Below are 27,266 nucleotides of genomic sequence, written 5' to 3' on the forward strand. Positions count from 1 at the left end.
TCTGTTGTGTTGTACAGAAATTCAACGTCCTGCTGCTCGGGAAATCTTACAATCCACTACAGTCTCGGTAAGCAAAATATATTTCACACGTTTATATATGAATTCTGTAATCAAAAATTTTATCCTATTAGTACAAACATTTTCGATCAAGATCTACAATAATTATTTTGTTTCCTGATTTTTATGTATGTTTTTGTTTGTTTTTAAAAACACGGGTGTAGGTGAAACTATTGGAAAGCGCTCTAAAAAGAAATTCTAAAGGTGCGGTCACACAATGCGATTTTTCACTCAATTTTCCATCGACTTGCTTAGGTAAATCGATTGAAGTCGATTGTTGAGGTGGTCACACGATACGATTTAAAATCGATTTTCAATCAATAAAACCTTTTGAATATTTTTTCTGAACGGTAAAATGTCATTGTGACGTCACGGTTCTGACCAGAGAGTCAATTGAAAGTCAAACGTACTTCAGATTTTCAATCGACTTTCAGACTTTGCTTTCGACTTATGTGGTCACATGGAACGATTTCTTTATCAATCCGACCTTGATTTTTGTTCTGGATAAATTTCAAAGACAAATTTCAAAAACTTTAATGATTTTAAGTTGCTTCCATATCTCTGGAACATAAAAGAACTAGGAGATGTCTGGTCCATGTTCCAAATTTTTTTTTAAATTTAAAGGAATCAGAAGTTTAAGGTAATTTTCTTGAGATTTACATTTTTTCACGTCTAATATAATAGAAAAGACCGGTAAGACATCTTTTTGCTGTAACATTGGTGTCTTCACGTTTTTTGGTTTTTTTCTTTGCAAAAATACCTTTACATTAATTAGTAACCAAAAGGTTTATCTCAAGATATTCGAACAGTTAGGATGTTGAGAAATATTTTTTCCTGTGACGCTGAGATATAAAAAAGATTCATGAAAATTATCGAGAGAAAAAAATCGGAGCATTTAATATACATGTATTATGAAAATTCTATTCATTCAAAATTATTTATGATAAAACTGTTAATGTTTTGAAGAATTGTATTTTTGATGTTTTATAATTTAAAACAAAAACGATTTTTTAATCATTATTTCATACTTTTTTATGGATTTCTATTGACACAAAATAAAATGTACACAGTACGTGTAATGATAGAGCGAATCTTTAAATACGTTTAGGGAATGGTATGACTACACTGACTTTAACTATGACGAACAAAAGTTCCTCAAATCCTGTCATGGCCACTGGAGTAGATAGCAGTGCCAAGAACACCACACAAACTGACCAGTTGGAGAAAGGTATTTATTCTAACACTGTGGTTGCTTATTATATTGCCCGGTGTCAGTACCATCATCTTTCTTGCCTTTTGTCTTTTTCATTCTAAGACGTACCCCACGCTTGACATCACTGCGTGTCACTTACGCTGATTTGAAATTCACTGTCAGGTTAACTCAACATGTTAACAAAACTTCCTTATCTTGAAAGAGCGTTTCATGTATTGTTCTCTCTACTTGATCCGACGTAATTTTGTATTCACTCTTCAGAAGATTATATGGACTTAAAAGCCGTATAGCATCATAAAATGAATATCACAGCTTATGTTGTAACATATGCGTACGTTGCATAGCTTAGTGATGGATAATATTTTTAAAATTCCAATCTGTGCTGTTGAAAAAATAATTTTAGAAATTTGACTAGCATTGGTGGATTAAAGGTTCTTAGTTATGTACATGCATCATCTATGTAACACTGATTTACCATATGTTTATTTGATGAGAGCGACAAGTATGCTGTTGTGAAAAATGCAAACGATACCAATTTAGCTAATTAAAGCAGATGTTACCAGGTTCAAAACGATCCATATACACGTACAAACTTTTGTTTTACATTGAACCTCATAAAAAAATATCTACAAGAAAAAAAAATGATGCAGTGGTGTCAAAATAATTGCTACAAATACGCGTTTGAAAGTCTTGTGAGGTGTTTATTCATGTATTCTTAATGTTTGGGTATTCTAATGTCAATAGATGCTGTTTTTTATTTTGTGCATTATTTTGAAACAGGACAAAACATCAAAATAAAATCAAAAACATTACTTTTGAGCAATACAAAAAATGACTGAATCTATACCTTAAATTATTTTTTAAAAATGTCAATAAGAAGTATTTTATATTGTGCGATGCAGCTTTTTATTACGACCATGCTCACACACCATTTGGTGCGTTTTGTAATCACACTCTAACTCGAAACAGCAACATGTGTGTTGACAAAATAATTGTTTTAATGATTAGAAACACACAATGTATTATTACCGTTAGAATCTGTTTTTAAATTACTCTGCAAGGTTTTTTTTCAACAGCAAATAAAATGTTATATTAGTTGTCCTGCAACAATCTTTCATGTGTATAGTTTTAAGTTTTAAAAGGAAAATGAAAGTTGTGTATGTTGTGAGCTTTTTTTTTTAATTTCTGAGAGTTGTTTAGAACTTTCAAAATGTAACACAAGAATTTGGTATCAGCGATCGTAGAGGTTTTCTGCCAATACCTGCAATAAGTGAGAAAAATGTGAAAATGATAACTAACTATCATCAAATGCAGTTTCAAAATATCACGAGTGTGCATTTATTTTTATCAAACATATCCTGATTCTGACCTATCTTCCGGGAATATAGAAATATTTCAATGCTTTATAATCACCAAGCAGGGTTTTAAAAGATTGTCAAGTTATATGTATTACTTTGTTGTTTGCTCTTTAGTGCAATTGTTTTGCTAGCATCTAGAAATAATGGAATTAAGCATTCAAATACTTCTTTGCTCTTACATTAATTAGTGCAGTCCGTGTTCTAACGTCCAAATTGATACAGCAGTGAATGTGTCAACTGTAGACTGGTCCGGTTATACATATACAAGACAGCACAACATGACAGTGACAAACTCAGACTCTGTGTTGTACAAAAATTCAACGACCTGCTGCTGGGAAAATCTTACAATCCACTACAACAAATTCATAACTCGATTAATGGGTTATTGTCGTTAAAACACAGGAGCTTACTCCTGAAAACTTATATAAAAAAAAACAAAAGCAAAAAAAAAAAAACCCACAAAAAACCCCGTGAATTTTCAGGGTTCTTCCTATCAGAGAAAGAGTCAGTCAATTCCTGAACCTCGATAACGCAGGATTTAATTATAAAGTATTCCATCAGAATAAATGTTTATCGTATGGATGTGTCTTTTTCCATTTAACAAGATTTTTTTTTTTACTAGAAAGCTTTTCAAGTTACTGGCAAGTAAGAGTGTACAAGTTTTTGTTATATATCAAAGACTCGAGTCGTATTGTTTACATAAGTAACTGTATTTTTCTAATGCCTTCGTTTAACCCAGTCTGAGACTTCTTATTTTTCTATTTGGAAGCTCTAATTATGAACAACATTGACAGTTTGTAGTGGTTTAATAGTTATCACATAAATTTTGCTTTACGTTTGGTATTTCTGTTCAGCGACCTATTTTTAAACATAAACGTGGCACAAGTCTTGCTTACAGAACATAGAATTGTGATATTTGTATATAGCTTGGAACTTAATAGCGAAAGACAATTTTTGATTGAGTGTAATATACACATTTTTATACATTTAAACTATCAAAAATTCAAATTGAAAAAATCAAGCTCCTAATTGAACTCACCAATGTTATATATAACGGAACCTAAGTTTATTTGTTAAATTTACATGTGCCCTTATTAGGATCGTCCAAGTACATTGATAATGGTCCGAATTTGGCACACTTCCGGGTGCATTGTAACATTGATATATACTGTAATGCCTAAGTTCATTAAGCTTGGTAAAAATGACTAGCCAGTTGTTGTAACGTTTGCAATTGGCTTTCACTCTTATATACATATAATGGATATGATCATGCAAATGCTTATTTGCAATTACATGAATTGGTGCCGTTTGTGTTCTAATGTCAAAATTGAGACAGCATTAGATGTGTCAACTGTAGACTGGTCCGGTTGTACTGATACACGACAGTTCAACATGGCCGTGACAAACTCAGACTCTGTTGTGTTGTTGTGTTGAAATTCTACGACCTGCTGCTCGGGAAATCTTACAATCTACTACAATATCGGTAATTTTAATAGTACTGTATACATATTTACATATGATTAAATGCGTATTACAGAGGAAAAGGGGTTTCTACTATTTTGTTAAATATCTTTGAACATTGTTCTGAATATAGTTTTTTTTTTATCCTCGTAGCAATGTTTAATGAAAAATAGATAAAAACAGGTTTTGGGTATATGCCTTCCATACTTTAAATATTTACAACTGACAAAATCATCCGATTACCCCTCATAGAAATAACAATTTCTACAAAATCAAAACTTAAAGTAAATGGGCATTGTTATTATTTCCTTGTAACTTTTTTTTTATAGAAACATTGGTAAGATTTTTATGAAAACATTGAAAAGATGACTTAGTGATTATTTTTTAAAATCATATCGGGGCAAAGGTCAATTTTTTTTTATAGTTTATATCGAACATCAAATATGTATATATAGTTTATAAGAATAACTGATGAAATATAAGGCGATGGCGTATTCCATTTAAGAGGCCAAAAGACGTTGCTCAATTTTAGATATATTACCATTAAGATTTATTCCAATTTCTTGGTATTTAAAGATATTGAAGCCAAACATTTAAATTATATTACCAAAACAATTTTTGAGATAATATAGATGGAGAGTTTCATTTTGTATCATGTTATCTTCTTTATAAACACACAAGCACGATTGGTATTTGAAAGTCATAATTAATATTGTTACAGAAATACTACTACATACGTTCAGTCTTTATGATACCAGAATAACCCATTCAGCGCAAAAGAGATTTTCAGTTGGGTTCCTTCATAAGAAAATATAAAAAAAATTGTAAAATATTTTATAGAATATTTTGTGTTTTCCTTATTATGGCAAATTTTAAATAAAATTGAAGGCCTTAGTTAGTGTGTATTTTCCGTTAAATCTTGCTATCCAAATAGAAATGATATCATATATTATCTTCACATTACGGAGATTAGGTAAAATGGCAAATAATAGAAGATAGTTGCATCTGACCTTAAACTTTCTTAACTAACCCTTTATGCATTAAAACCCTAGGTATCGCTCTTAGAGACAACATGTGTTCACACAAGTGGCATAAACCAATGTCATAAAAGATAAGAAAATTAGTTTCAATAATTTTCTATTTCAATCCGACCTTGATTTTTGTTCTGGATAAATTTCAAAGACAAATTTAAAAAACTTTAATGATTTTAAATTGCTTCCATATCTCTGGAACATAAAAGAACTAGGAGTTGTCTGGTCCATGTTCCATTTTTTTTTTCAAATTTAAAGGAATCAGAAGTTTAAGATAATTTTCTTGAGATTTACATTTTTTCACGTCTAATATAATATAAAAGACCGGTGTAACGAAGAATTTTGACCTGGGTTGAAAATTGACCCTGGGACCATTTTTCCACGTTGAATATTGAGACCAAAGGTGTTGAAGAAAGACCCTAATCCGTTGAAAATTGACCCGCATCTAGGAATTTTGATCATGAAACCGGTTCAAAATTCAATAGCAAATAATCACAAATTAACGAATCAATATTATAACATGAGTTTATTTAATTAAAAATTATTAGTTTTTATATATCTATTCTTTAGAATTACATGTTCACATGTTTCAACGGAGGGGGGGGGGGATTAAAATGAGACTTTATTTTTTGAATTTACATAGTATCCTTTTAAATGTGTACATGTAATAACTATTTTATTCATAATAAACTTTTTGCGTATAATTGCTGTGTGTGATATCTATATATTTTAAAAAGAAATATATGTATTTTAATAATATTAGTATACATGGTTACACGTTAAAATATTCAATTCAGTAAAACTCTTTTTTTTTATTTGCTGGAGAAGTGTACAAATATAAATAATTTTGAAAAATTACAATACGTCATATAATTTAATTTTGGTTTTACGTTCACCCAGTAAATTGAAACTTTGATATTGTTCATTGTAAATTTTCTAAGTGGGTGTAAATAAAAAAATTACAGTATGTCATATTGAGATTTTTGTGTTTTGTGTGGGTGCCACTCAGTTTGTTAAAACTGTGACTATCTGAATTTTGTATTCACACCCATCCAGCCAATAACAGTTTACAAAATGATAATATGCTAACATGATTGTACTCATTCATGAACAATGCTGTAGTAACTATATCTTGAAAGCCGATTTTTGGTGTTCTGTTTGTTCCGTTAGAATAACTTTTGATGTAACTAAATATCATCAAATCGCTAATTTTTCTAGGCATTAACAATTCTGCTTCATGGAATCTGTAGCAAGTTAGCAACCTAATTTTTGTACAGGGTGACAATAGAAGTTTGCTTAAAAGTTTCTAGATTGCTTTGATCACAAAAATGTATCATAAATTTACTAACAGTAATTGTTTTCGTCAATAAATTGGTAAATTGCATTTTTTGAATAGAAATAAGTAGAAGAAGATCATACAGCAGCGTTGGAGTAAATGGTTGACCTTCCTATCACAGTCACCTACATTATTAATTTAATTTAAACGTGTTAAATGTGTACATTATGGTATATAAGACACGAGGTACTTGAATATTAAATAATTATCTGAATATTATCATATATGATTGTATGACATATTGTTGGTAGACATGTTCACTCACACCTATATTAACAAACATATCACCTTCATTTATACCTGCAGAGATACAAACATAAGAATGAGATTTTCATGATCCAGCCCATTTAAAAAGAACATTAAATAAAAGGGAACTGTATATTAAGTAAATATACAGGACTGTTATTATACTTAAATAGGTTAAAACAGTGTACCTTAAGAGAATCAAAAACGCTTTGGAGATCTAATATAAGTATAAACATGGGAAACAATTTTACAATTTTATTTATATGAAAAATCAGAAATACCATAAAATATATAATTCATATAAAATGGTACACTAATGTCAATAAGTTGTTTAAAAAGTTCGTCTCTTTGTTGAGTGTATCTTGGATATCAAGGGGAAAAATCACATTTCCTTCAGATTCAGACCCACAGTATAAACATCGACTCACATCAGAAAAAAAATCCTTAAATAAGTAAGTTTTACTAGCTTTATTCCGTAATTGACGTAAAATAATATTTCCTATTGTCTTAACTGAAAGGTTTGTAAGCTCTAGGTATATTTTGTTTTTTAAGTTTTGACTAAAAAGAAAGATAAAGTTGATGAAATTTTCTTTTCTGCATCAAGATTATTCCATAATTTACAGCTAATTCGATCTATGATTATATGCATGTTCAGTAAGAAAATATGATTGAATTCAATCTAATATATCTTGTGGTGCTAAACCATTTATATTCTTGTAGAATATAATTAGTTTATGGTTATCCCTTCGAGATTGCAAGGTTTCCAAATTAAGCTCACTATACAAAATTATTTTAGAAGAATTAACTCTGATCCCTGTCACTGTCCTGGCTGCTTCAATTTGAACATGTTTAAGCACTTCGGATTTTTCCTTGATACAGCTGCTCCAAACAACATATCTATCAGTTGTATACTTTTCGCATACTTTGTCATGTATATACCATTAATATAATTAGATCAACAATCCTCCGACTGTATATTTAGTTGCAAACCTACTTTTTTTTTTTAATTGATAACATTTTTGCTGTAGAGGGTATATGTTTTTAATTTTGAGAAAATATATTACGTCAGTTGCCTGTTTTTCAGGTAAATAATAGAATTGAAAACTCAAAATAATAGAAATAAATTGCATTTTTAAGAAGAACCATGACTGTATATGCAGAAAATTGGATGGTGCTTCAATAAAGTTAATCAGACAAGTTTATGAAAAATTATTTTTAAGTCGTAAAAAATCAAAAAAGTTATGTATATGATGTATAAAAAAACCCCAGTAAATATGAAAAAGGATAAAAATATGACAACCAATCATTTATTATTTTGTTAGTGAAATATTCTGACGTCTTCAAATTAAGCCAAGGTATCTGACATTATATCCTTTCGTCTTGATATAAATATATATACCCTTTACCCAATAAAGCAGTATAGAGGTTATATATTTTCAATTATTAGAAAAATATATAACGTCAGGTGTCTGTCGAATAGAGCTCTGTTGAATTGCCTTAAAAGTGACGATAGCGGGCAATATGTTTGTTAGATATATTTATCAGAGATTGTGACAAGTTTAAACTTTAAATTCTGTCACATGAGGGAATGAAAACAATGTCATCTATGTCAAAAAGTATTCTAGCCCTACTCGCCTGCTCCATTCCGAAGCAAACGGTCATCTTCTTAGCTTTTATACATAGGATTGTAATAATAAATGGATATCATATTTTCAATCTAATAACTAAATGATTAATTGGACATATCAGCCTAAAAGAAATTAGCCACGTCCGCATATGTATCGGACAGTACGTACATTTTAAAACTGAAACGTTTAAATATGTGCATGATTGTACATTTAAACCGTGTAGAGTAAGTTCCAGTTCAGATCAAAACTCTGAGGTTTGGGTCAATTCTCAACAGGATCAATTTTCAACGGGTCGAGGTTATCAGAGTTTAGAAAAATCTTTCTCATACCGTTGAAAAATGACCCCGGGTATAAATTTCACGATTTTGGTCTCAATCTTCAACGTTGAAAAATGACCCCCCGGGTCAATATTCAACGTTGAAAAATAACCCCCGGGTCAATTTTCAACCCGGGTCAATATTCTTCGCTACACCGGTAAGACATCTTTTTGCTGTCTTCACGTTTTTGGGGGTTTTTTTTCTTTGCAAAAATACCTTTACATTAATAAGTAACCAAAAGGTTTATCTCAAGATATTCGAACAGTTAGGATGTTGAGAAATATTTTTTCCTGTGACGCTGAGATATAAAAAAGACACATTAAAATTATCGAGAAAAAAAATCGGAGCGTTTAATATACATGTATTATGAAAATTTTAATCATTCAAAATTATTTATGATAAAAGTTTTAATGTTTTGAAGAATTGTATTTTTGATGTTTTATAATTTAAAACAAAAACGATTTTTTAATCATTATTTCATACTTTTTTATGGATTTCTATTGAACAAAAAATAAAATGTACACAGTACGTGTAATAATACAGTGAATCTTTAAATACGTTTAGGGAATGGTATGGCTACACTAACGTTAACTATGATGAACAAAAGTTCCTCAAACCCTGTCATGGCCACTGGAGTAGATAGCAGTGCCAAGAAGACCACACTAACTGACCAGTTGGAGAAAGGTATTTATTCTAACGCTTTACTTGCTTATTATATTGCCCTGTGTCAGTACCATCATCTTCCCTGCCCTTGTCTTTTTAAATCTAAGACGTACCCCACATTTGACATCACTGCGTGTCACTTACGCTGATTTGAAATTCACTGTCATGTTAACTCAACATGTTAACAAAACTTCCTTATCTTGAAAGAGCGTTTCATGTATTGTTCTCTCTACTTGATCCGACGTAATTTTGTATTCACTCTTCAGAAGATTATATGGACTTAAAAGCCGTATAGCATCATAAAATGAATATCACAGCTTATGTTGTAACATATGCATACGTTGCATAGCTTAGTGATGGATAATATTTTTAAAATTTCAATCTGTGCTGTTGAAAAAATAATTTTAGAAATTTGACTAGCTTTGGTGGATTAAAGGTTTTTAGTTATGTACATGCATCATCTATGTAACACTGAGTTACCATATGTTTATTTGATGAGAGCGACAAAGTATGTTGTTGTGATAAATGCAAACGATACCAATTAAGCTAATTAAAGCAGATGTGACCAGTTCAAAACGATCCATATACACGTACAAATTTTTGTTTTACATTGAACCTCATAAAAATATCTACAAGAAAAAAAAATGATGCAGTGGTGTCAAAATAATTGCTACAAATACGCGTTTGAAAGTCTTATAAGGTATTTATTCATATATTCTTAATGTTTGGGTATTCTGATGCCAATAGATGCTATTTTTTATTTTGTGCATTATTTTGAAACAGGACAAAACATCAAAATAAAATCAAAAACATTACTTTTGAGCAATACAAAAAATGACTGAATCTATACCTTAAATTATTTTTTTAAAATGTCAATAAGAAGTACTTTATATTGTGCGATGCAGCTTTTTATTACGACCATGCTCACACACCATTTGGTGCGTTTTGTAATCACACTCTAAATCGAAACAGCAACATATGTGTTGACAAAATAATTGTTTAATGTTTAGAAACACACAATGTATTATTACCGTTGGAATCTTTTTGTAGATTACTCTGCAAGGTTCTTTATCAACAGCAAATAAAATGTTATATTAGTTATCCTGCAAAAATCTTTCATGTGTATAGTTTTAAGTTGTAAAAGGAAAATGCAATTTGTGTATGTTGAGAGCTTTTGTTTTAATTTCTGAGAGTTGTTTAGAATTTTCAAAATGTAACACAAGAATTCAGTCATCGAAAAGTACCATACTCAGCGAGTCGGACATTTATTAAATAATCTAGTGATGGAGAAACGCAAGGGAGGTTAACCTCTGAATCATTAAGCCTGCAGGAAGTAATATTAAAGTAGGAAAAACACGCGAGTACCTTGTACCTCAAGGCATCGCGAGTACCTTGGGCTACAAGAATGACGAAAACCAAATTCACTTTTATTTCTCACCATACTAGATAAATTCACATGTTGTATATATACCTAATATGTCATGTGCAGCTGAAAGCATTTCTACCATGTTGGAAATCAGCCAGCCAAAGAGCCAGGTGCTAACAGTTATATAAGATTTTACGTAATGATTATACACTTCTACTGTATATATATACTCTATATATATATATATATATATATATATATATATATATATATATATATATATATATATATATATATATATATATATATATAAATAAATAAATAAATATATATATATATATATATATATATATATATATATATATATATATATATATATATATATATATATATATATATTTATACACATTGCAAAGTTAATCAAGCTTCATAAAAAATGACCAGACAGTTGTTGTAACGTTTGCAATTGTATTTCACACTATTTTTTTAACATGTAATGGATATGATCATTCAAATGTTTATTTGCTCTTACTTGAATTGGTGCAATTCGTGATCTTACGTCGTGATTAAGACAGTAGTATATGTGTCAACTGAAGACTGGCCCGGTTGTACAGATATATTACAGAACAACAAGACAGTGACAAACTCAGACTCGGTTGTGTTGAACAGAAATTCTACAAATTGTTGCTTGGGAAATCTTGCATTTTACATATATTACAATAGAGGTAAGCAAAATATATTTTACACGTTTTCGAATTTGGTGTTCAATATTTATTTCCTATTTGTATAGGATCAGTTTGGTACAAGACTTCAGTGGGTTCACGTAAATATCTTTATAAAATCATGCAGAACATTGCTTAAGTAAATTATATTGGTACCTGTTTATATATATCATTTCCTGTTTTACGAAAAGGTACATGTACTTGTCTTACTTATAATAACAGTTCAAACACAAGTAAAATTTAAATAACTGGAAAGAAATTCTAAAAATATTTGTTAACAATAGCTTACACTCTAAACTCTGACCATATTTGCTTTAAAGTAGGAAATATTCTTCTCTCCTTTAGTATGATTCAAATGATATTACTTACTTTATATAATCGAATAGACAGCAGTCTGAAATACATTGACAGTTTGATAACCTTTTAGCCTACACTTACATAGGGAAGGAGTCTTTTCCGGTTTTCGACTTGTCAAACGTAAATTTGATTAATTGTTCATTAGATGAAGATGAAATAAAATATGAATAGTATATTTTTCTTTCTCTTTTACTATCATACAACTTGGCATAGAAAAAGTAATCAATGTTTAGAATCTAACAAGGACTATATTTTGGGCAGAATATTAGCGTAGGAAAATATCACATGTTTCGCAATTCAGAATTGATTTAGATTAATGTTATTGTTTTAGCATTTTTAAAACAATAACATTAATGTTGCATTTGTTAACTAATGTGAACTAGTAAAATGATACTTGAGTTTCAGAATTTGTTTTTAAAATAAGATTTGCCTATCAAATAACATTTTATAAGCTTTATAAAGTGCCCGTTCTATACATTGATCTGTTTGAAAAAATCACTAAAATCAATTTTTCTCTCTTATTAAATGGTCAATATACATGTATTAGCTTTTCTGTCAATTTATATCTTTATATAAAGTTTTCCCAATATGTAAAAATCAGAAATATCTTAATATTGGAAACATAAAAAAATAATCAAAATATCTTCAAAATTTAAGAAAATTAGAGGAAATGGGGGCTAAGCCATATCGATTTCAGTTTCAATATTTATTTCAATTAAAGCCCCAGTTTTTCTCCCATGGGAGAAACTTTTTTCATCAGGGTCTGCTGTCAACAAAAGGTTACAATCCAGTCAGATTTATGACTCTGCAGTGATGCTCTGCCTAAAAAGCTACAGCATTACTGAATGAAATAACAAGAATATGTTGAAATTTATTCCCACTTGTGTCCAAGGTAAGGAACACGAAGTGGGTTTGGATACCTTGACCATACTAATTTTAAAACAACCTTGTCCGCAAAACCTTCAAGATATTAAAGATGTAAGTAAGTAAATAGTTCAGACTCGGACTCTGAGAGTGATAATGATGACTGAATATTATGTAAATATGGTTTATTTGCTGTGATAAATAATTGCTATTGTTAATTAATTGTATTAATTTGAGAAATTTTACATAAAAAGTTAGCAATTGGTCTTTATCAATGAAAGTCAGTGATATACCAGCAGTGCTGAGCTGATGGCTCTGCAACTCAGCTGCTCTATATACAGCTGAATCTAATGCTAGGTGACAGATTCTGATAACAAATCAATTAAATTGAGTTTAAAACAAGCAGTGTGTGTCATACAGTGGCTGCATTAAATTCCCCCGAACTTGGGGCTTTAAGTAGTATATGCTAATAGACATTCTGATGTTCTATTATTTTATTGCAGAATAGAATAGTCATATCTTACACAGATGTTTTCTACTTTACTGCAAAGAACTACATTTATTTTCATCATCCGTTTAGTTGGAAAGAATGTAGTGACCTTGACCTAACCTTTGTGCAAAAACAAGAAGGTCAAATTTGATTAAACCGATAGAGTCATTTGGTAATATGATCTGTTTTACTGAGTCAAAATTTCATGAATTTCTTATTTTAAGAAGTATGTTTGATAACGAGAAGACTCCTTCCTTAAAGAGATGTTTCGTTCCTTTGAAAAATCCAAATTTCAAAAAAGCTACTACAAAATGTTTTTAGTTTTTAAGGTCTTACTGTATGACATTGTGATTTCGTTGATCATCTTGACTTAAGCTTTCCCCAAGTCTACAAATCTATACTCTTGAGATAAAAAGTATATATATCCAGAAACAAATAAGTAACCCCTTTTTGATATGTTTGAGGAATGATCTTAATTATAAGAATTATAATTGTAAACTGTTCTTTTTACAATATGTAAACTATTTTCAGGAAATGGAAAAACACACGCCCTTACAACGACCAATTATAGTTTCTTAAACAATGTATGGGCAACAGGCGCAGTAACCAGATCTTAGAGTATGACGAAGAGGGGCAATTCTGAGAGAAAAGATACAAACAAGTGCAACTCGTATTCTAAAATCACAATGGCCATCATTATATTGTCATGTGTAACTGCTGTCATTCTTTTTTTCTTTGTTTTTGAAAGTCTTAAAAATTATTTATTTGAACATTAAAACTAAATATCGAATATGTATATACAAAAGCAGTATTTGACACTAATTGTTTTTAATATTTATGATGTATTGATGGTATTTGTTTTGAACATGTTCCATTGCTTATTAAAATTAAAAGTTTGAACAATAATTTTGAAACTAACCAGGTTCTCATCTTAGAGATATGAATCATTGATAACAACTATGTACCTTGAGTAAGAATGCAGGATAATAATGGACGAAGAATGGATCTACATTAATACTTGATATAAAATTTTTTAGAGAGTAAGTAGGAAAGAAACAACATAAGCAATGCATATGATCTCTAAAAATCCAACAATTTTTTTGGCATTTTTTAAATTACAGATAATCTATTTAGTCATTAGTTTCTTATCCTCGACCAAGATAGTGTTTTCTAAAAAATAACAAGAAAATGGACATCAAAATAAAAAAAAAAACACAACGATTTCCATGATTTATAAGGGGGACTAGAGCTTGTAAATTTTCAAACGTTTTATAAAATATTCAAATTGGAACACTTAATGAAAGTGATAAAATACTTTGTCGTGTTCATATCGATGTATAAAAGATGACGTAAATATTTTCAAGTAATGCAAGCCAAAAAACCTGAGACTTGATGTTTTAACAAAAAACATCTATTTCGTATTTTGACATTCCAAGATTTGCCGTAGTATATAGATTGAAAGCAATATGAGCTGTATTTTGTAAAATTTAATTTTGCTGCAGAAACGTGCTAGTATGATCAATCTGAATGTAACTTTAAAATTAAAGACAAATAGGATTTGAAAAAATCTTTAATCTTTGTCAGACGTCAGACACAGTTTGATCTTAGTGAATGACAAAGCGAATTAGTTTGATACCAATAAAAGAATACTTTTTAAACAGTTTGATTTTGATTTAGACCTGCATTCTACCCGAGACCTGTGCAGAAAGTATCTATTGGAAATAACGATTAAATTGACATATAGGGAAGATGGCTTTCCCGGAAAAAATCATTTAAAAAAAAAAGTTTTTTGGGGTATTTTATATCGTACATATTTCTAAAGTTTTCGAATTTGCAATTTGAACCTATCATATCGCCCTTGCAATTTTATTATTTATCTTCAAATTTGCCAAACTAGCATTTTCTCAGTAAAATGGTATATCTATGCATGTTTTTGGCTTAGATTCCTTCAGGACCGACTTGCCCCTAAAAATATCGAAGATAATTTGATAATTCGATATTTTGATAGGATTTGTCAAAGGAATCAATTAAGATAGAATTTTTTAGGGGTACCGTGGTCCTGGTGTCGACTTTAGCAAAAAAAAACCCGACAAAAACTATGTTTACAAATTTATATCATAGTTATCTATATTTACACCGAATTGTGTAAGTTCGGTATAGCTCTGTATAGATTAAACCGCTAAATATGTAACACATGATTTTTTTGTACTCTGGTTCGATTCCATCTGTGGGCATACTTTTCCTTTTCAGAATTAACGGCATTTATAAACACCTTTTCTTTTTTATGCAGATTTGTGCATTTTGTATATTTAATTTCAATTTTCTTCCTTAAATGCAAATTTGCTTTTGATTAAAGATATCGATGGAAAAAGTATATGCTTCAGTACATGTAGAAGCAATCAACCGGAAGCACGCTTTGGAAATGGTACAATCGTGAGAGAAGTTATACAAAGTAAATGCAGTTCGTTCTTTGCAAAGAACTTGTGCATTGGTGACATTTATGCCAAAAATGCAGGAGGAAGGTTTATAGATTAGAACAAATGGAGGTGGGTCAGTTAGAATTTTCAATCCGTCTCCTTGTTATCTTAGCATCAAGTACGTTCCTTTATACAAATGATGCAGCTGTTAATACGGAAGAGTTCAGTTGAATGTACGGTGAATAATAATAGTGTTCGAACGCCTCGTAAAATTCCTTCTACATTTAAAAACATCATTCATCTGTAATTTCTGTTGAAAAGACTAAGGCGACGTGCATTATTTGTAGCAAAGAGTCAAAGGGTTTGCAAACTTTGAAATCGCGTCACGCGAGACATTTTTTTAGTTGTAATATGTTCCTGGTTGTAAATAAACGCATGTAAAGAACATGTATCGTATTACAGAAAGTAAACGGAAAATAAAATTTAAAGATAATCAAGCAAAAAAAAAAAAAAATAAATAAATACGTCAAATAAAATAAAATAGTCATTATCCGACAACTTCTAAGAAATTGGGCATGTAAATAAAACTTTGATTAAACCCTTGGAACAAACCAGGAGGTTTTATTTGGTCATTTGATGTTTTCTAACAATAACCTACATATGTAGAACAGGGGAAAAAAATCCTTAGTGCAGAAGTTTGAAAAAAAAATGAAAATAAAATGTGCAAAATTTATACATTTCATGCAAAATCCCATAGGGTCCGATGTTAAAAATTAACAAACGTTGAGATGACCCTATAAACAAACGATGTGGTAATTGACTATATATAGGCAATGAAATATATGCTATAAATCAGATATGACAGAAACAGCGTACACCGTTTTTCTAAACATTTTGTTGTAGTTAAAAATTAAATGATTTTCCTAGCCGTTCCTTCGTGACATAAAACATGGTGGAGATGCTTTTCATTTTTGTGTTTAAATCTAAGTGACGCCATATTTGGAAATACACTACCTGTCAAATTTTAGATTATAAAACGTATAATTGTATTGTAACGTTCATTTTATTTCTTCGAGTAATTTTGATTACATGTTATGAGGAATTTCAATGCAAGATTACTATCAATTTGTGTGCTTGGTAAAGGTAAGAGGTCAAAGATGTATCATCAATTATAGGCAATGAGAAACCCGTTTTCAACGAAGCTGAGCGTAATATCTTTTCCCACCAAGAATCAAAGTACTGAAAGTACTGAAAAGCGCTAGACCGGGAAAAAAGTGTTAAAAATATGTCGATTGATATGAAAATACATGTAAAGAATCATATTGTTCGTTATTGAGAAAAATGCACTTACTCAGAATTCTGAAATGATGTAGAATTTGGATGACCTCAGTTATAGAATGCACATTTTTTAAATGATTAATGTATGATTTCGTTTTACACTGAAAAAAAAATGCTGATGACTTTTTAAAAAATCATCATAAAAGCATTTCGCAATAAATGTAAGTGTATCTTTATTTTTGAAGCATTGAATTATTTATCCATTTGACTATAAAGTCAAATTTTCCAATTTACAATATAACAATCTGCCTAAAATCATGTTTAAAAAAATGCTTGGTTTTAAAATTTTAGCAATTTCTGGAAATCGAGATCTTTTGTAGTAATTTTATAATGATATTGCTTGTTAGTTTTAAACAGATTTCGCTACTGTTTAGCAGAGCTACAGAGTGCATGCTTCTTGTGAAGAAAATAAAGTAAAATAAGATTGTCGCCAATAACGATCAAATGATGATTAATATTTATTTAGTATGTTTATTTGATAATTTTCATTCTTTCTTTGTTTTTACATCTGACAACTTCCAAGCCAAAAAAAATTGATGAAGACTAAATAATACAGTGGTAAATTACGATACCAATATTATTGCAGAATAAAAAACCAAGAAGTTTTGACAAAAATAAGATGATAGTAATCGCATTACAGATCTGCCTTGCAGGGAATGCTACTTATTCTTCAAAACATAAACTTTGGTATTCAAACAATATGTCCAGCCTTATTTTACAATACACCATGCAAAAACCCCTAATGTATTAACATTACTGGATGTTAAAATATCAAAATGGAGTCGCTTTTTTTCATTTAAGCATCAACTAGACGGTCTCTTCTGGGGGTGATTTTTAGGGTATATCGTTGAATTTGATAAAATCTAACTCACATCTCATCAGACCTCAAAAGTATCGTGTTTTAAAGTTTTATTAAAAGGATGATGTCATGGACGCCTATGCAAATGTCACAACAGTATTTCACCGTAGGTTCACGTCAAAACCTAGCTGAGGCAAAACCATTCCCGAATTCTCCTTCGCATTTTGGCCATTTCCGCCTGCGACAGGAGCTACCTTTTTATGAGATGAAAAAAAAACCTGTGTAAGATGTCTAACTATTCACGTTTTGTAATAATGCGAGCTAGGTCATTTTTTGTGATGCGTGTTGTTTTTATGGGAAGAGGGGTAATAAGTTCTTGGCTTGTGGTCTTGTGCTTTTCAAGCACACGTGTAACTTCGACGCCAACAAACTCTCGTGCCTTGCTGGATGTACCTGTGTTTTTGCTACTAAATTGTAGAAAAAGTGTTGTTTTAAAAAATACCAAAAGGATTCTCGCAGAAGTTTATTTTGAATTTATAACTTATATCTAAAGATGCGGATTTATGGTAGGGATATTTAGTAAACTTTAATACTATAGTGACACCTGCAATAAATACAATTAAGGTCTGCCGGAAAGGCCCGAGAAGTTGCCATTGGATGGAAGAATTGTTTTCACAAGCGTATCAGAGGTCGTATTAAAGAAACCTCGTACCCATGTAATAGGGTACGGGTTCTTTTAGAAAAAATGAACACAGTTAGACAACTTTTAGATAATTTTCGACGTTATCAAGCAATATTAAATTGGAAAGAAGTTTCATTTTCATTTTATACCAATATAATGGGTACACTTATCACATAATACGCGAATTCATTTAAACATCTAATAGTTATACTTAATTCATAGCAATCTTGAATCTTACACATCACTTTCAATTTTTACTGTTACTAAGTTTTTTTTTATTACTGTATAATTTGTCCATACTGCACATAAATTAAATCATCAATAAAATCCTATTTGCAAATTAAACGAGGTTAGCTGGTATAACTTTATAAAGATTATTACATATATTTACTGTAGTATTTCAAGTAACTCGACAGTTATGTTTTTTTTATAGATAATATTCAAATCATTGGTTTTGGATAATTATAACATTACATATCAATGCAAATTGATAGAAAAATATTCCTGAAATATTGCATTCAGAAAACGAAGCCTAAAATATTGTTAATAAAAAGCAGCACAAATTATGGTGGAAAAGGTGTTAATCGAAACATTTTGTATAAAAAGTTCTGCATTTTTATATAAAACATGGTGTTCATAAATGTCACATATTACATTTAAAAACACTAAAAATCTATTAATATTGTAGAATTATTCTAATTATTACTATACACCTAAAACACAACTTAATTCATAATATGTTTTACGGTGTGACCGTTGGGGCGAGCGCAGAAGGAGCCATACATCTGTCATCATTGTTAAATGTAACCCGTGGACTTATCTAAACCAAAAAACTTTGGCTTTGTCTCGAAAACTTTTACCACCGCAAGGAACCGGAAGATATCAAACTTTCATTCCTATGGTCCCTTCCTAGGCTTATACACTTAAACAAAAAACTACCACTGAGCATTAGTAAAATGTTAAACAGACTTATTAAAATATTTTGATAAACACAAAGCCGGTTTTTTAATTTTCTTTTCTTTACCTTTTGATAATGATCATTAAAATCAATAAATTGTGTGTCTGTGTTATTTCTCATTTTGTTCCTTGTTGTTACCGGTGTTTTAATTATTTTCCTCTGTGACATTAATTTTGTTTTTAATCTTTTTAATTTTTGTACGCTATATAAGCGTTGTAGACATATGTGCCCTCCCCCTCTTTTTAGTGTGTGATATCCAATATTATTGAAAGGTTTGCCGCGATTGACCATGCACATATGCAACTATAACAAATACTAAAGATATTTTAACAGTTTAATTTTTTTCTTTTATTTATTCATTTCAAAATGACGTGGCTACACGTAGATCTAATAACGATTAGACTTTTCTTTTTTAATAATTTTTTGTCACCTACCTAACGTATACAATGTGCATGGAACTTGCATGTGTATTTACTGAGCAAAAAAAAAATCATCAAAACAAAACTAATCAGCCAAAGAGTCACTGTTAATAGCGAGCGAAGTATCAGTATTGGTGACTCCCTACTGAGTACTTCCTACACGTTACATTCCGTACAGATGCTTGATCCACCTCTAAATGTATCGCGGGAATATAAAACGCGAGATCACTGTGACGTCATACTTAACTTTTTGCGCTCGACAATTTTCGTAAATTGTCGGACAAATTCGGGGAAGGAAATGACGTCATAGGTACAGTTTTTTACGTAAGCATATGTGTTGTTTACTTTAATGTTTTTAAAAGGATTATTTATTGTTAAATGCAAATGATGTATGCGATTTACAGGTAAGAATTTTCCTCAGAAACGCTTCCTGTTCCACCATGTTGCTATGCACCGCAAAGGATCACTGGGATAGTAGAAACGTTTTCACGTGGCCTCATAAAATTTTCTTTGAACAATGTGCAGATTTCAACTCGAATTTCCTCCGTTCGTACATGTTGTCTATGGAGCTCGCTACGCGAGCGGCGCTTTGCGCCGCCTCGCTGCGCTCGCTATAACATCCTTTTTATTTCTCGAAATAAATCATCATGATATGGCTTTTGGACCACCCGTATCTGATATATAATAATGACATTTAAATAAAAATTATTGTTAATTTAATACTGGTAGAACAAATGCATCTGTATGCAGGATAACTTGAAGATAATAAAGCTCTACCTACTGCATAGTTATGATATTTCCAGAGTACGACTTCTCCAGGGTACGACTTCTCCAGCATCCGCCAGTAGGTGGCGGTATATAGGAAACGCGAAAACGAAAGTGGAAGTATGTTTAGAAATCTGGCGACAAAATAGCGCTTCAGCTATGCTAAGGCCTTAAAAATCAATTGCCTACTTTAACTAAAACGATACCAAACGCTTTATCAAATAATTAATTGATTGTAAATTCTTATCACAACTGTGTATCTCCTGATTTATTCATAACTGCAGGGGAGATAAATCAAAAATTGCAATGACAAAGCAAACCATAAATACAATTTACAAGCGTTTTCTATCCAATTAAATCAAGAACGAGTAGCCAGCGATTCTTTATATGAATAAAAAAAATATTTTATATAATTAAGAGGGGTAAACAGATGTATATGTACATACTTAACTATTTGTCAATAAGGAATATATGGGGAGCACAATATATTAGAATTATCAAGGAAACATTAGCAATGTATTTTAGATAACTATATAAAATACATAGTACATAATTTATGTTCATATTCTACATAATTAAATGATCAAAATCTAATTTATCTATTTTGGTTATATCGTTTTTGATTAAAGGGGATAAGTATTTTTATTAAAGGCCTTTGTAAATATGTATGTTAATACTTATCATTACATTAGTAAATAGTATTGTTATACTTTCATGTTAAATACTGCGTACGGTTTGCCTTAGAATTTACGTTATTCCTATCTAAAAGCAGTGGTGTTTTCTTTAAAATATAGACATTCAGTATAACAAAATAAAAAGTGCCTGTTTGGGAGGATAACAGTTGAAATTGACACCGCGAGAAAACCATTGTCAACCAACCTTATAAAGTTATACCAGCTAACCTCGTTTAATTTGCAAATATGGTTTTATTGATGATTTAATACGTTATTCCTATCTAAAAGCAGTGGTGTTTTCTTTAAAATATAGACATTCAGTATAACAAAATAAAAAGTGCCTGTTTGGGAGGATAACAGTGGAAATTGACACCCCGAGAAAACCAATGGTTTTCTCGGGGTGTCAATTTCCACTGTTACCCTCCCAAACAGGCACTATTTATATATTTGTATGTTATTTAAAGATAAAGTGAGTTGTAATTTTTTATTTTATTTGGGACAGAATTGAATACAAATGTTTCAACACCCCATGCAGCACGTAGACAACTGATTATCAAAGGACAGGCCTTTGGAAGAGAAAACAAAACATTGTTTATCATCATCCATAGAATTACGTGTTGAAGTGCACAAACAAACAGTGTACTTAATATTTTGCAATGGCACTACAATTTGTACACTTTTACTTTTAGGTGTAATGTGTCAGCGAGTTTCAGTCAAAACGTTGTACACATTACACACTAAACGTTAGAGTGGCGGCCACTATCGGCCTTGGTAGATAAGAGGTCTAAGCCAATACCTGCATTTAGAAAGAAAAATGTGAAAATAATAAATGACCTTCATCAAGGACGGTTCAAAATATCACGAGTGTCCATATACATTTATTGATCATATCCTGATTCTGCCTATCTTCCGGGAACATAGAAATATTTCAATCCTTCAAAATCATCAAGCAGGGTTTTGAAACATTTTCAAATTATATTTTCTACATTGTTGTTTGTTCTTTAGTGCAGTTGTTTTACTAGCATTTACATATAATGGAAATCGTCTTTCAAATGTTTATTTGCTCTTACGTGAATTCGTGCAATTCATGTTCTCATATTGATATTGGGACAGCAGTTAATGTGACAACTGTAGACTGGTCTGGTTGTACAGATATACGACAGTACAACATGACCGTGACAAACTCAGACTCTGTTGTGTTGTACACAAATTCAACGTCCTGCTGCTCGGGGAATCTTACAATCCACTGCAATATCGGTAATTTTAATAGTTTTGTATACATTATATATATGGCATTGTAGTTATTTACCAGTATCCTTTAAAAAAACATTGAAAAGATTGAACGAAAGAGCGAGTCATTATTCTTTTAAATCATATCCGGACAAATTACATTTGAATTTTTTATAGTTTATATCAAACATCAAATACCGGTATGTATATGGAATGTTTATTAGAACAAGTAATGAAATATAAGTCGATTGCGTAATACATTCAAGAGGCCGAAAGACGTTTCTCAATTTTAGAGAAATTACCATCAAAATGACTTCTATTTATTTGCATTTAAACGTATTTAAGCCGATAAATTCAGAGTATATAATCAGACCTTAATTTTTGAAATACTATAGATAGATACTCTCATGTTGTGTCATGTTATCATACATTAAAACATACAAACACGAGTATTTGAAAAAGACATAATAAATATCGTAACAAAATAACCCATGAATGCTCAAAAGATTATTTTTAATGGCATCCATTTATGAGTAAATATTAATATTTATAAGAAGAATATTTTGTAGAATACTTTAAATTTTCCTTATTATAGGAAATGTCACACTGTCAATTGAACACTTATAAATAAATGTTAGCCTCTTTTCCCTGAAATCTTTCTATCCTTATAGAAGAGTATCATGTATTACTCCTGAATTACGTAGTGGAAATCTTCACATTGTAGAGATTGGAAAAATGAAAAATGATTAAAGATAAGTCGCAATGGACCTTGAACGTTCCTAAATAACCGTTTATACATTAAACCCCTGCTTATTGCTCGTAAAGACAACATTTGTTCATATAAGTGGTATAAACAAATATCATAAAAGATAAAAGATTTAGTTTCAATATTTTTTTTCAACTCGACCTTGATCTTTGTCCGAGATAAATTTCAAACACAAATGTTAATTTGAATGATTTTAAATTGATTCCAGATCTCTGGAACCTAAAGGAACAATGAGTTGTCCTGCCCATGTCCTGTTTTTTTTCTTCAAAGTTCAAGTAATCGGAAGTTAAAATTTTCAAGAAATGTACATTTTTTACGTCGTAAATAATATAAAAGACATTATTGTTCTAAAAATGGCGTCTTCTTGTTTTTATTTTTTGTTCTTGCAAAGATACCTTTACATGTATATGCAACCAAAAGTTTAAACAGTCGTCGAAAAAATGTTTAACTTTCTTGTGGCGCCGAAATTTAGAAAAGATTTATAAAAATTAACAAGAAAAAAACGGATATTTTAAAATATTATAAAAAGATCAATCATTCAATCAAAATTTTTTATGATTAAAATTTTTATGCTTGGAAGAAATTATTTTTTGATGTTTTATAATCTAAAACAAAAACGATTAATTTGATCATTATTTCGTTCTTTTGTGCATTTCTATTGAACAAAAAGTATAAGGTACACAGTACGTTTTGTAATAAAGTGAATCTTTTTCTCTTTTTTAGGGAATGGTATGACTTCACAGACTTTAAATATGACGAAAAAAAGTCCCTCAAACACTGTGACGGCCACTGGAGTCTATAGCAGAGTCCAGAACACCACACAAACTGACCAGTTGGAGAAAAATACGAGTAAAGCTTTCTCTAACACTCTGATTGCTGCTATCATAATATTGTCATGTGTCAGTGCCATCATCTTTTTTGTCCTTGTCTTTTCAAGTCGGAGACGTACCCCACGTTTTGACTTCACCGCGTGTCACTTACGCTGATTTGAAATTAACAGTCATGTTAACTCAAAATGTTATCAAAACTTCCTAATTTTAAAAGAGCGTTTCATGTATTGTTCTCGCCTCTTGATCCGACGTATTTTGATATTCACTTTTCAGAAGATTACCTGGACTTAAAAGGCGTATAGAATCATAAAATGAATATCACAGCTTATGTGTAACATATGCAGACGTTGCATAGCTTAGTGATGGATAATATTTATAAAATTCCAATCTGTGCTGTTGAAAAAATAATTTTAGAAATTTGACAAGCATTGTTGAATTAGAGGTTCTTAGTTATGTACATGTATCATCTATGTATCACTGAGTTACCATATGTTTATTTGATGAGAGCGACAAAGTACGCGGTTGTGAAAATGCAAAGGATACTAATTAAGCTAATTAAAGCAGATGTTACCAGGTTCAAAACGATCCATATACATGTACAAACTTTTGTTTTACATTGAACCTCATAAAAATATCTACACGAACATAAAATAATGCAGCGGTGTCAAAATAACTTCTACACATACCCATTTGAAAGTCTTATGAAGTATATATTCATAAATTCTTAATGTTTAGGTATTCTAATGTCAATAAATGCTATTTTTTATTTTGTGCATAATTCTGAAACAGGACAAAACATCAAAATAAAATCAAACACATCATTTTTCAGAAATACAAAAAATGACTGAATCTATACTTTAATTTTTTTTAAAAGTCAGTAAGAAGTATTTTATATTGTGCAATGTAGCTTTTTATTACGACCATGATCACACACCATTTGGTGCGTTTTGTAATCACCGTAATAACCGAAATTAGAAATAATTACTTTATTATATAATCTAGTGATGGAGAAACTCAAGGGAGGTTAACCTTAAAGTCATTACGTCTGCAGGAAGTAATATTAAAGTAGGAAAAACACGCAAGTACCTCGTACCTCAAGGCATCGCGAGTACCTTAGGCTACAAGAATGACGAAAACCAAATTAACTTTTATTTTTCACCATACTAGATAAATTCACATGGTGTATATATACCTAATATGTTAGGTGCAGCTGAGAGCATTTCTACAATGTTGGAAATCAGCCAGCCAAAGAGCCAGGTGCAAACAGATATATAACATTTTACGTAATGATTATACACTTGTTCTACTGCATTAGATGTAAATGTATGTTATTGAATATTTCCTGTTTCATTAAAAGTAAGAGACACTTTCAGACATACTTGTTACATATCTTCATTCATAAATTTACAATAAATTCAGAGAACATATTAAAATCAAGGTAAAAATGCAACATACCAAAAAATCAGTCACACTTGTTGAATATACGAAACATTATTTATTTAGTGTCCAAGTGTGTGTGTGTGTGTGTGTGTGTGTGTATATATATATATATATATATATATATATATATATATATATATATATATATATATATATATATATATATATATATATATATATATATATATATATATATATATACTGCAAAGTTAATCAAGCTTCATAAAAAATGACCAGACAGTTGTTGTAACGTTTGCAATTGTCTTTCACTCTTTTTTTAAAACATGTAATGGATATGATCATTCAAATGTGTATTTGCTCTTACTTGAATTTGAGCAATTCGTGATCTTACGTCGTAATTGAGACAGTAGTAAATGTGTCAACTGTAGACTGGTCCGGTTGTACAGATACACTACAGTACAACATGACTGTGACAAACTCAGACTCTGTTGTGTTGTACAGAAATTCTACAAATTGCTGCTTGGGAATTTTTACAATTTACATATATTACAATGGAGGTAAGCAAACTATATTTTAGACGTTTTCGAATTTGGTATTCAATATTTATCTCCTATTTGAATAGGATCAGTTTGGTACAAGACTTCAGTGGTTTCACGTAAATATCTTTATAAAATCATGCAGAACATTGCTTATGAAAATTATATTGGTACCTGTACATATTTATCATTTCCTGTTTTACGAAAAGGTACATGTACTTGTCTTACTTATAATAACAGTTCAAACACAAGTAAAGTTGAAATAACTGGGAAGAAATTCTAAAAATATTTGTTAACAATAGCTTACACTCTAGACTCTGACCATTTTTGCTTTAAAGTAGGAAATATTCTTCTCTCTTTTAGTATGATTCAAATGATATTACTTACTTTATATAATCGAATAGACAGCAGTCTGAAATATATTGACAGTTTGATAACCTTTTAGCTTACACTTACATAGGGAAGTAGTCTTTTCCGGTTTTCGACTTGTCAAACGTAAATTTGATTAATTGTTCGTTAGATGAAGATGAAATAAAATTTGAATAGTATATTTTTCTTTCTTTTTTACTATCATACAACTTGGCATATAAATAGTAATCAATGTTTGGAATCTAACAAGGACTTTATTTTGGGCAGAATATTGGCGTAGGAAAATATCACATGTTTCGCAATTCAGAATTGATTTAGATTAATGCTATTGTTTTAGCATTTTTAAAACAATAACATGAATGTTGCATTTGTTAACTAATGTGAACTAGTAAAATGATGATACTTGAGTTTCAGAATTTGTTTTTAAAATAACATTTGCCTAGTAAATAATATTTTTATAAGCTTTATAAAGTGCCCGTTCTATACATTGATCTGTTTGAAAAAATCACTAAAATCAGTTTTTCGCTCTTAATAAATTGTCAATAAATTAGCTTTTCTGTCAATTTATATCTTTTTATAAAGTCTTCCTAATATGTTAAAATCAGAAATATCTTAATATGGGAAGCATAAAAAATAATCAAAATATCTTCAAAGTTTAAGAAAATTAGAGGAAATGGGGGCTAAGCCATATCGATTACAGTTTCAATATTTATTTCAATTAAGTAGTATATGCTAATAGACATTCTGATGTTCTATTATTTTATTGAAGAATAGAATACTCATATCTTACACAGATGTTTTCTACTTAACTGCAAAGAACTACATTTATTTTCATCATCCGTTTAGTTGGAAAAAAAGGTAGAGACCCTGACCTAACCTTTGTGCAAAAACAAGAAATTCAAATTTGATTAAACTGATAGTCATTTGGTTATATGATCTGTTTTACTGAGTCAAAATTTCATGAATTTCTTAT

The 27,266-nt window shown here is 30.2% G+C and overlaps 2 protein-coding genes across 3 annotated transcripts; both read left to right on the forward strand.

Moving 5' to 3' along the window:
- The first annotated feature begins 1,175 nt into the window (after positions 1-1,175).
- Positions 1,176-14,003, forward strand: LOC128189869 (uncharacterized). 2 transcript variants are annotated; one of them, XM_052861649.1, is made up of 4 exons: positions 1,176-1,285; positions 9,212-9,331; positions 11,291-11,401; positions 13,641-14,003. In XM_052861649.1, the coding sequence occupies exons 1-4, from the start codon at positions 1,195-1,197 to the stop codon at positions 13,724-13,726; spliced, it is 408 nt and encodes a 135-aa protein (XP_052717609.1). In that variant the 5' UTR covers positions 1,176-1,194; the 3' UTR covers positions 13,727-14,003. The 2 variants fall into 2 exon arrangements, with proteins under 2 accessions (XP_052717609.1, XP_052717610.1); XM_052861650.1 differs by lacking the exon at positions 11,291-11,401.
- Positions 14,004-22,195: 8,192 nt separating this feature from the next.
- LOC128186613 (uncharacterized) lies at positions 22,196-25,039 on the forward strand. Its single transcript, XM_052856438.1, has 2 exons — positions 22,196-22,418; positions 23,881-25,039. Exons 1-2 carry the CDS (start codon positions 22,196-22,198, stop codon positions 24,141-24,143), a joined length of 486 nt encoding a protein of 161 aa, XP_052712398.1. The 3' UTR covers positions 24,144-25,039.
- The last annotated feature ends 2,227 nt before the right edge of the window (positions 25,040-27,266 follow it).

The sequence above is a fragment of the Crassostrea angulata genome, chromosome 6 (genome assembly GCF_025612915.1).
Source record: "Crassostrea angulata isolate pt1a10 chromosome 6, ASM2561291v2, whole genome shotgun sequence".
NCBI classification, from domain to species: domain Eukaryota; kingdom Metazoa; phylum Mollusca; class Bivalvia; order Ostreida; family Ostreidae; genus Magallana; species Magallana angulata.

What these genes read in the sequence shown, in the direction of transcription:
- LOC128186613 (XM_052856438.1), top strand. Translation starts at nt 22,196, where the DNA reads ATGGAAATCGTCTTTCAAATGTTTATTTGCTCTTACGTGAATTCGTGC. An exon ending in TACAATCCACTGCAATATCG is followed by an intron (nt 22,419 to 23,880) that starts GTAATTTTAATA and finishes TCTCTTTTTTAG; the next exon opens with GGAATGGTATGACTTCACAG.
- LOC128189869 (XM_052861649.1), top strand. Translation starts at nt 1,195, where the DNA reads ATGACGAACAAAAGTTCCTCAAATCCTGTCATGGCCACTGGAGTAGAT. An exon ending in AACTGACCAGTTGGAGAAAG is followed by an intron (nt 1,286 to 9,211) that starts GTATTTATTCTA and finishes AAATACGTTTAG; the next exon opens with GGAATGGTATGGCTACACTA. An exon ending in AACTGACCAGTTGGAGAAAG is followed by an intron (nt 9,332 to 11,290) that starts GTATTTATTCTA and finishes CCGGTTGTACAG; the next exon opens with ATATATTACAGAACAACAAG.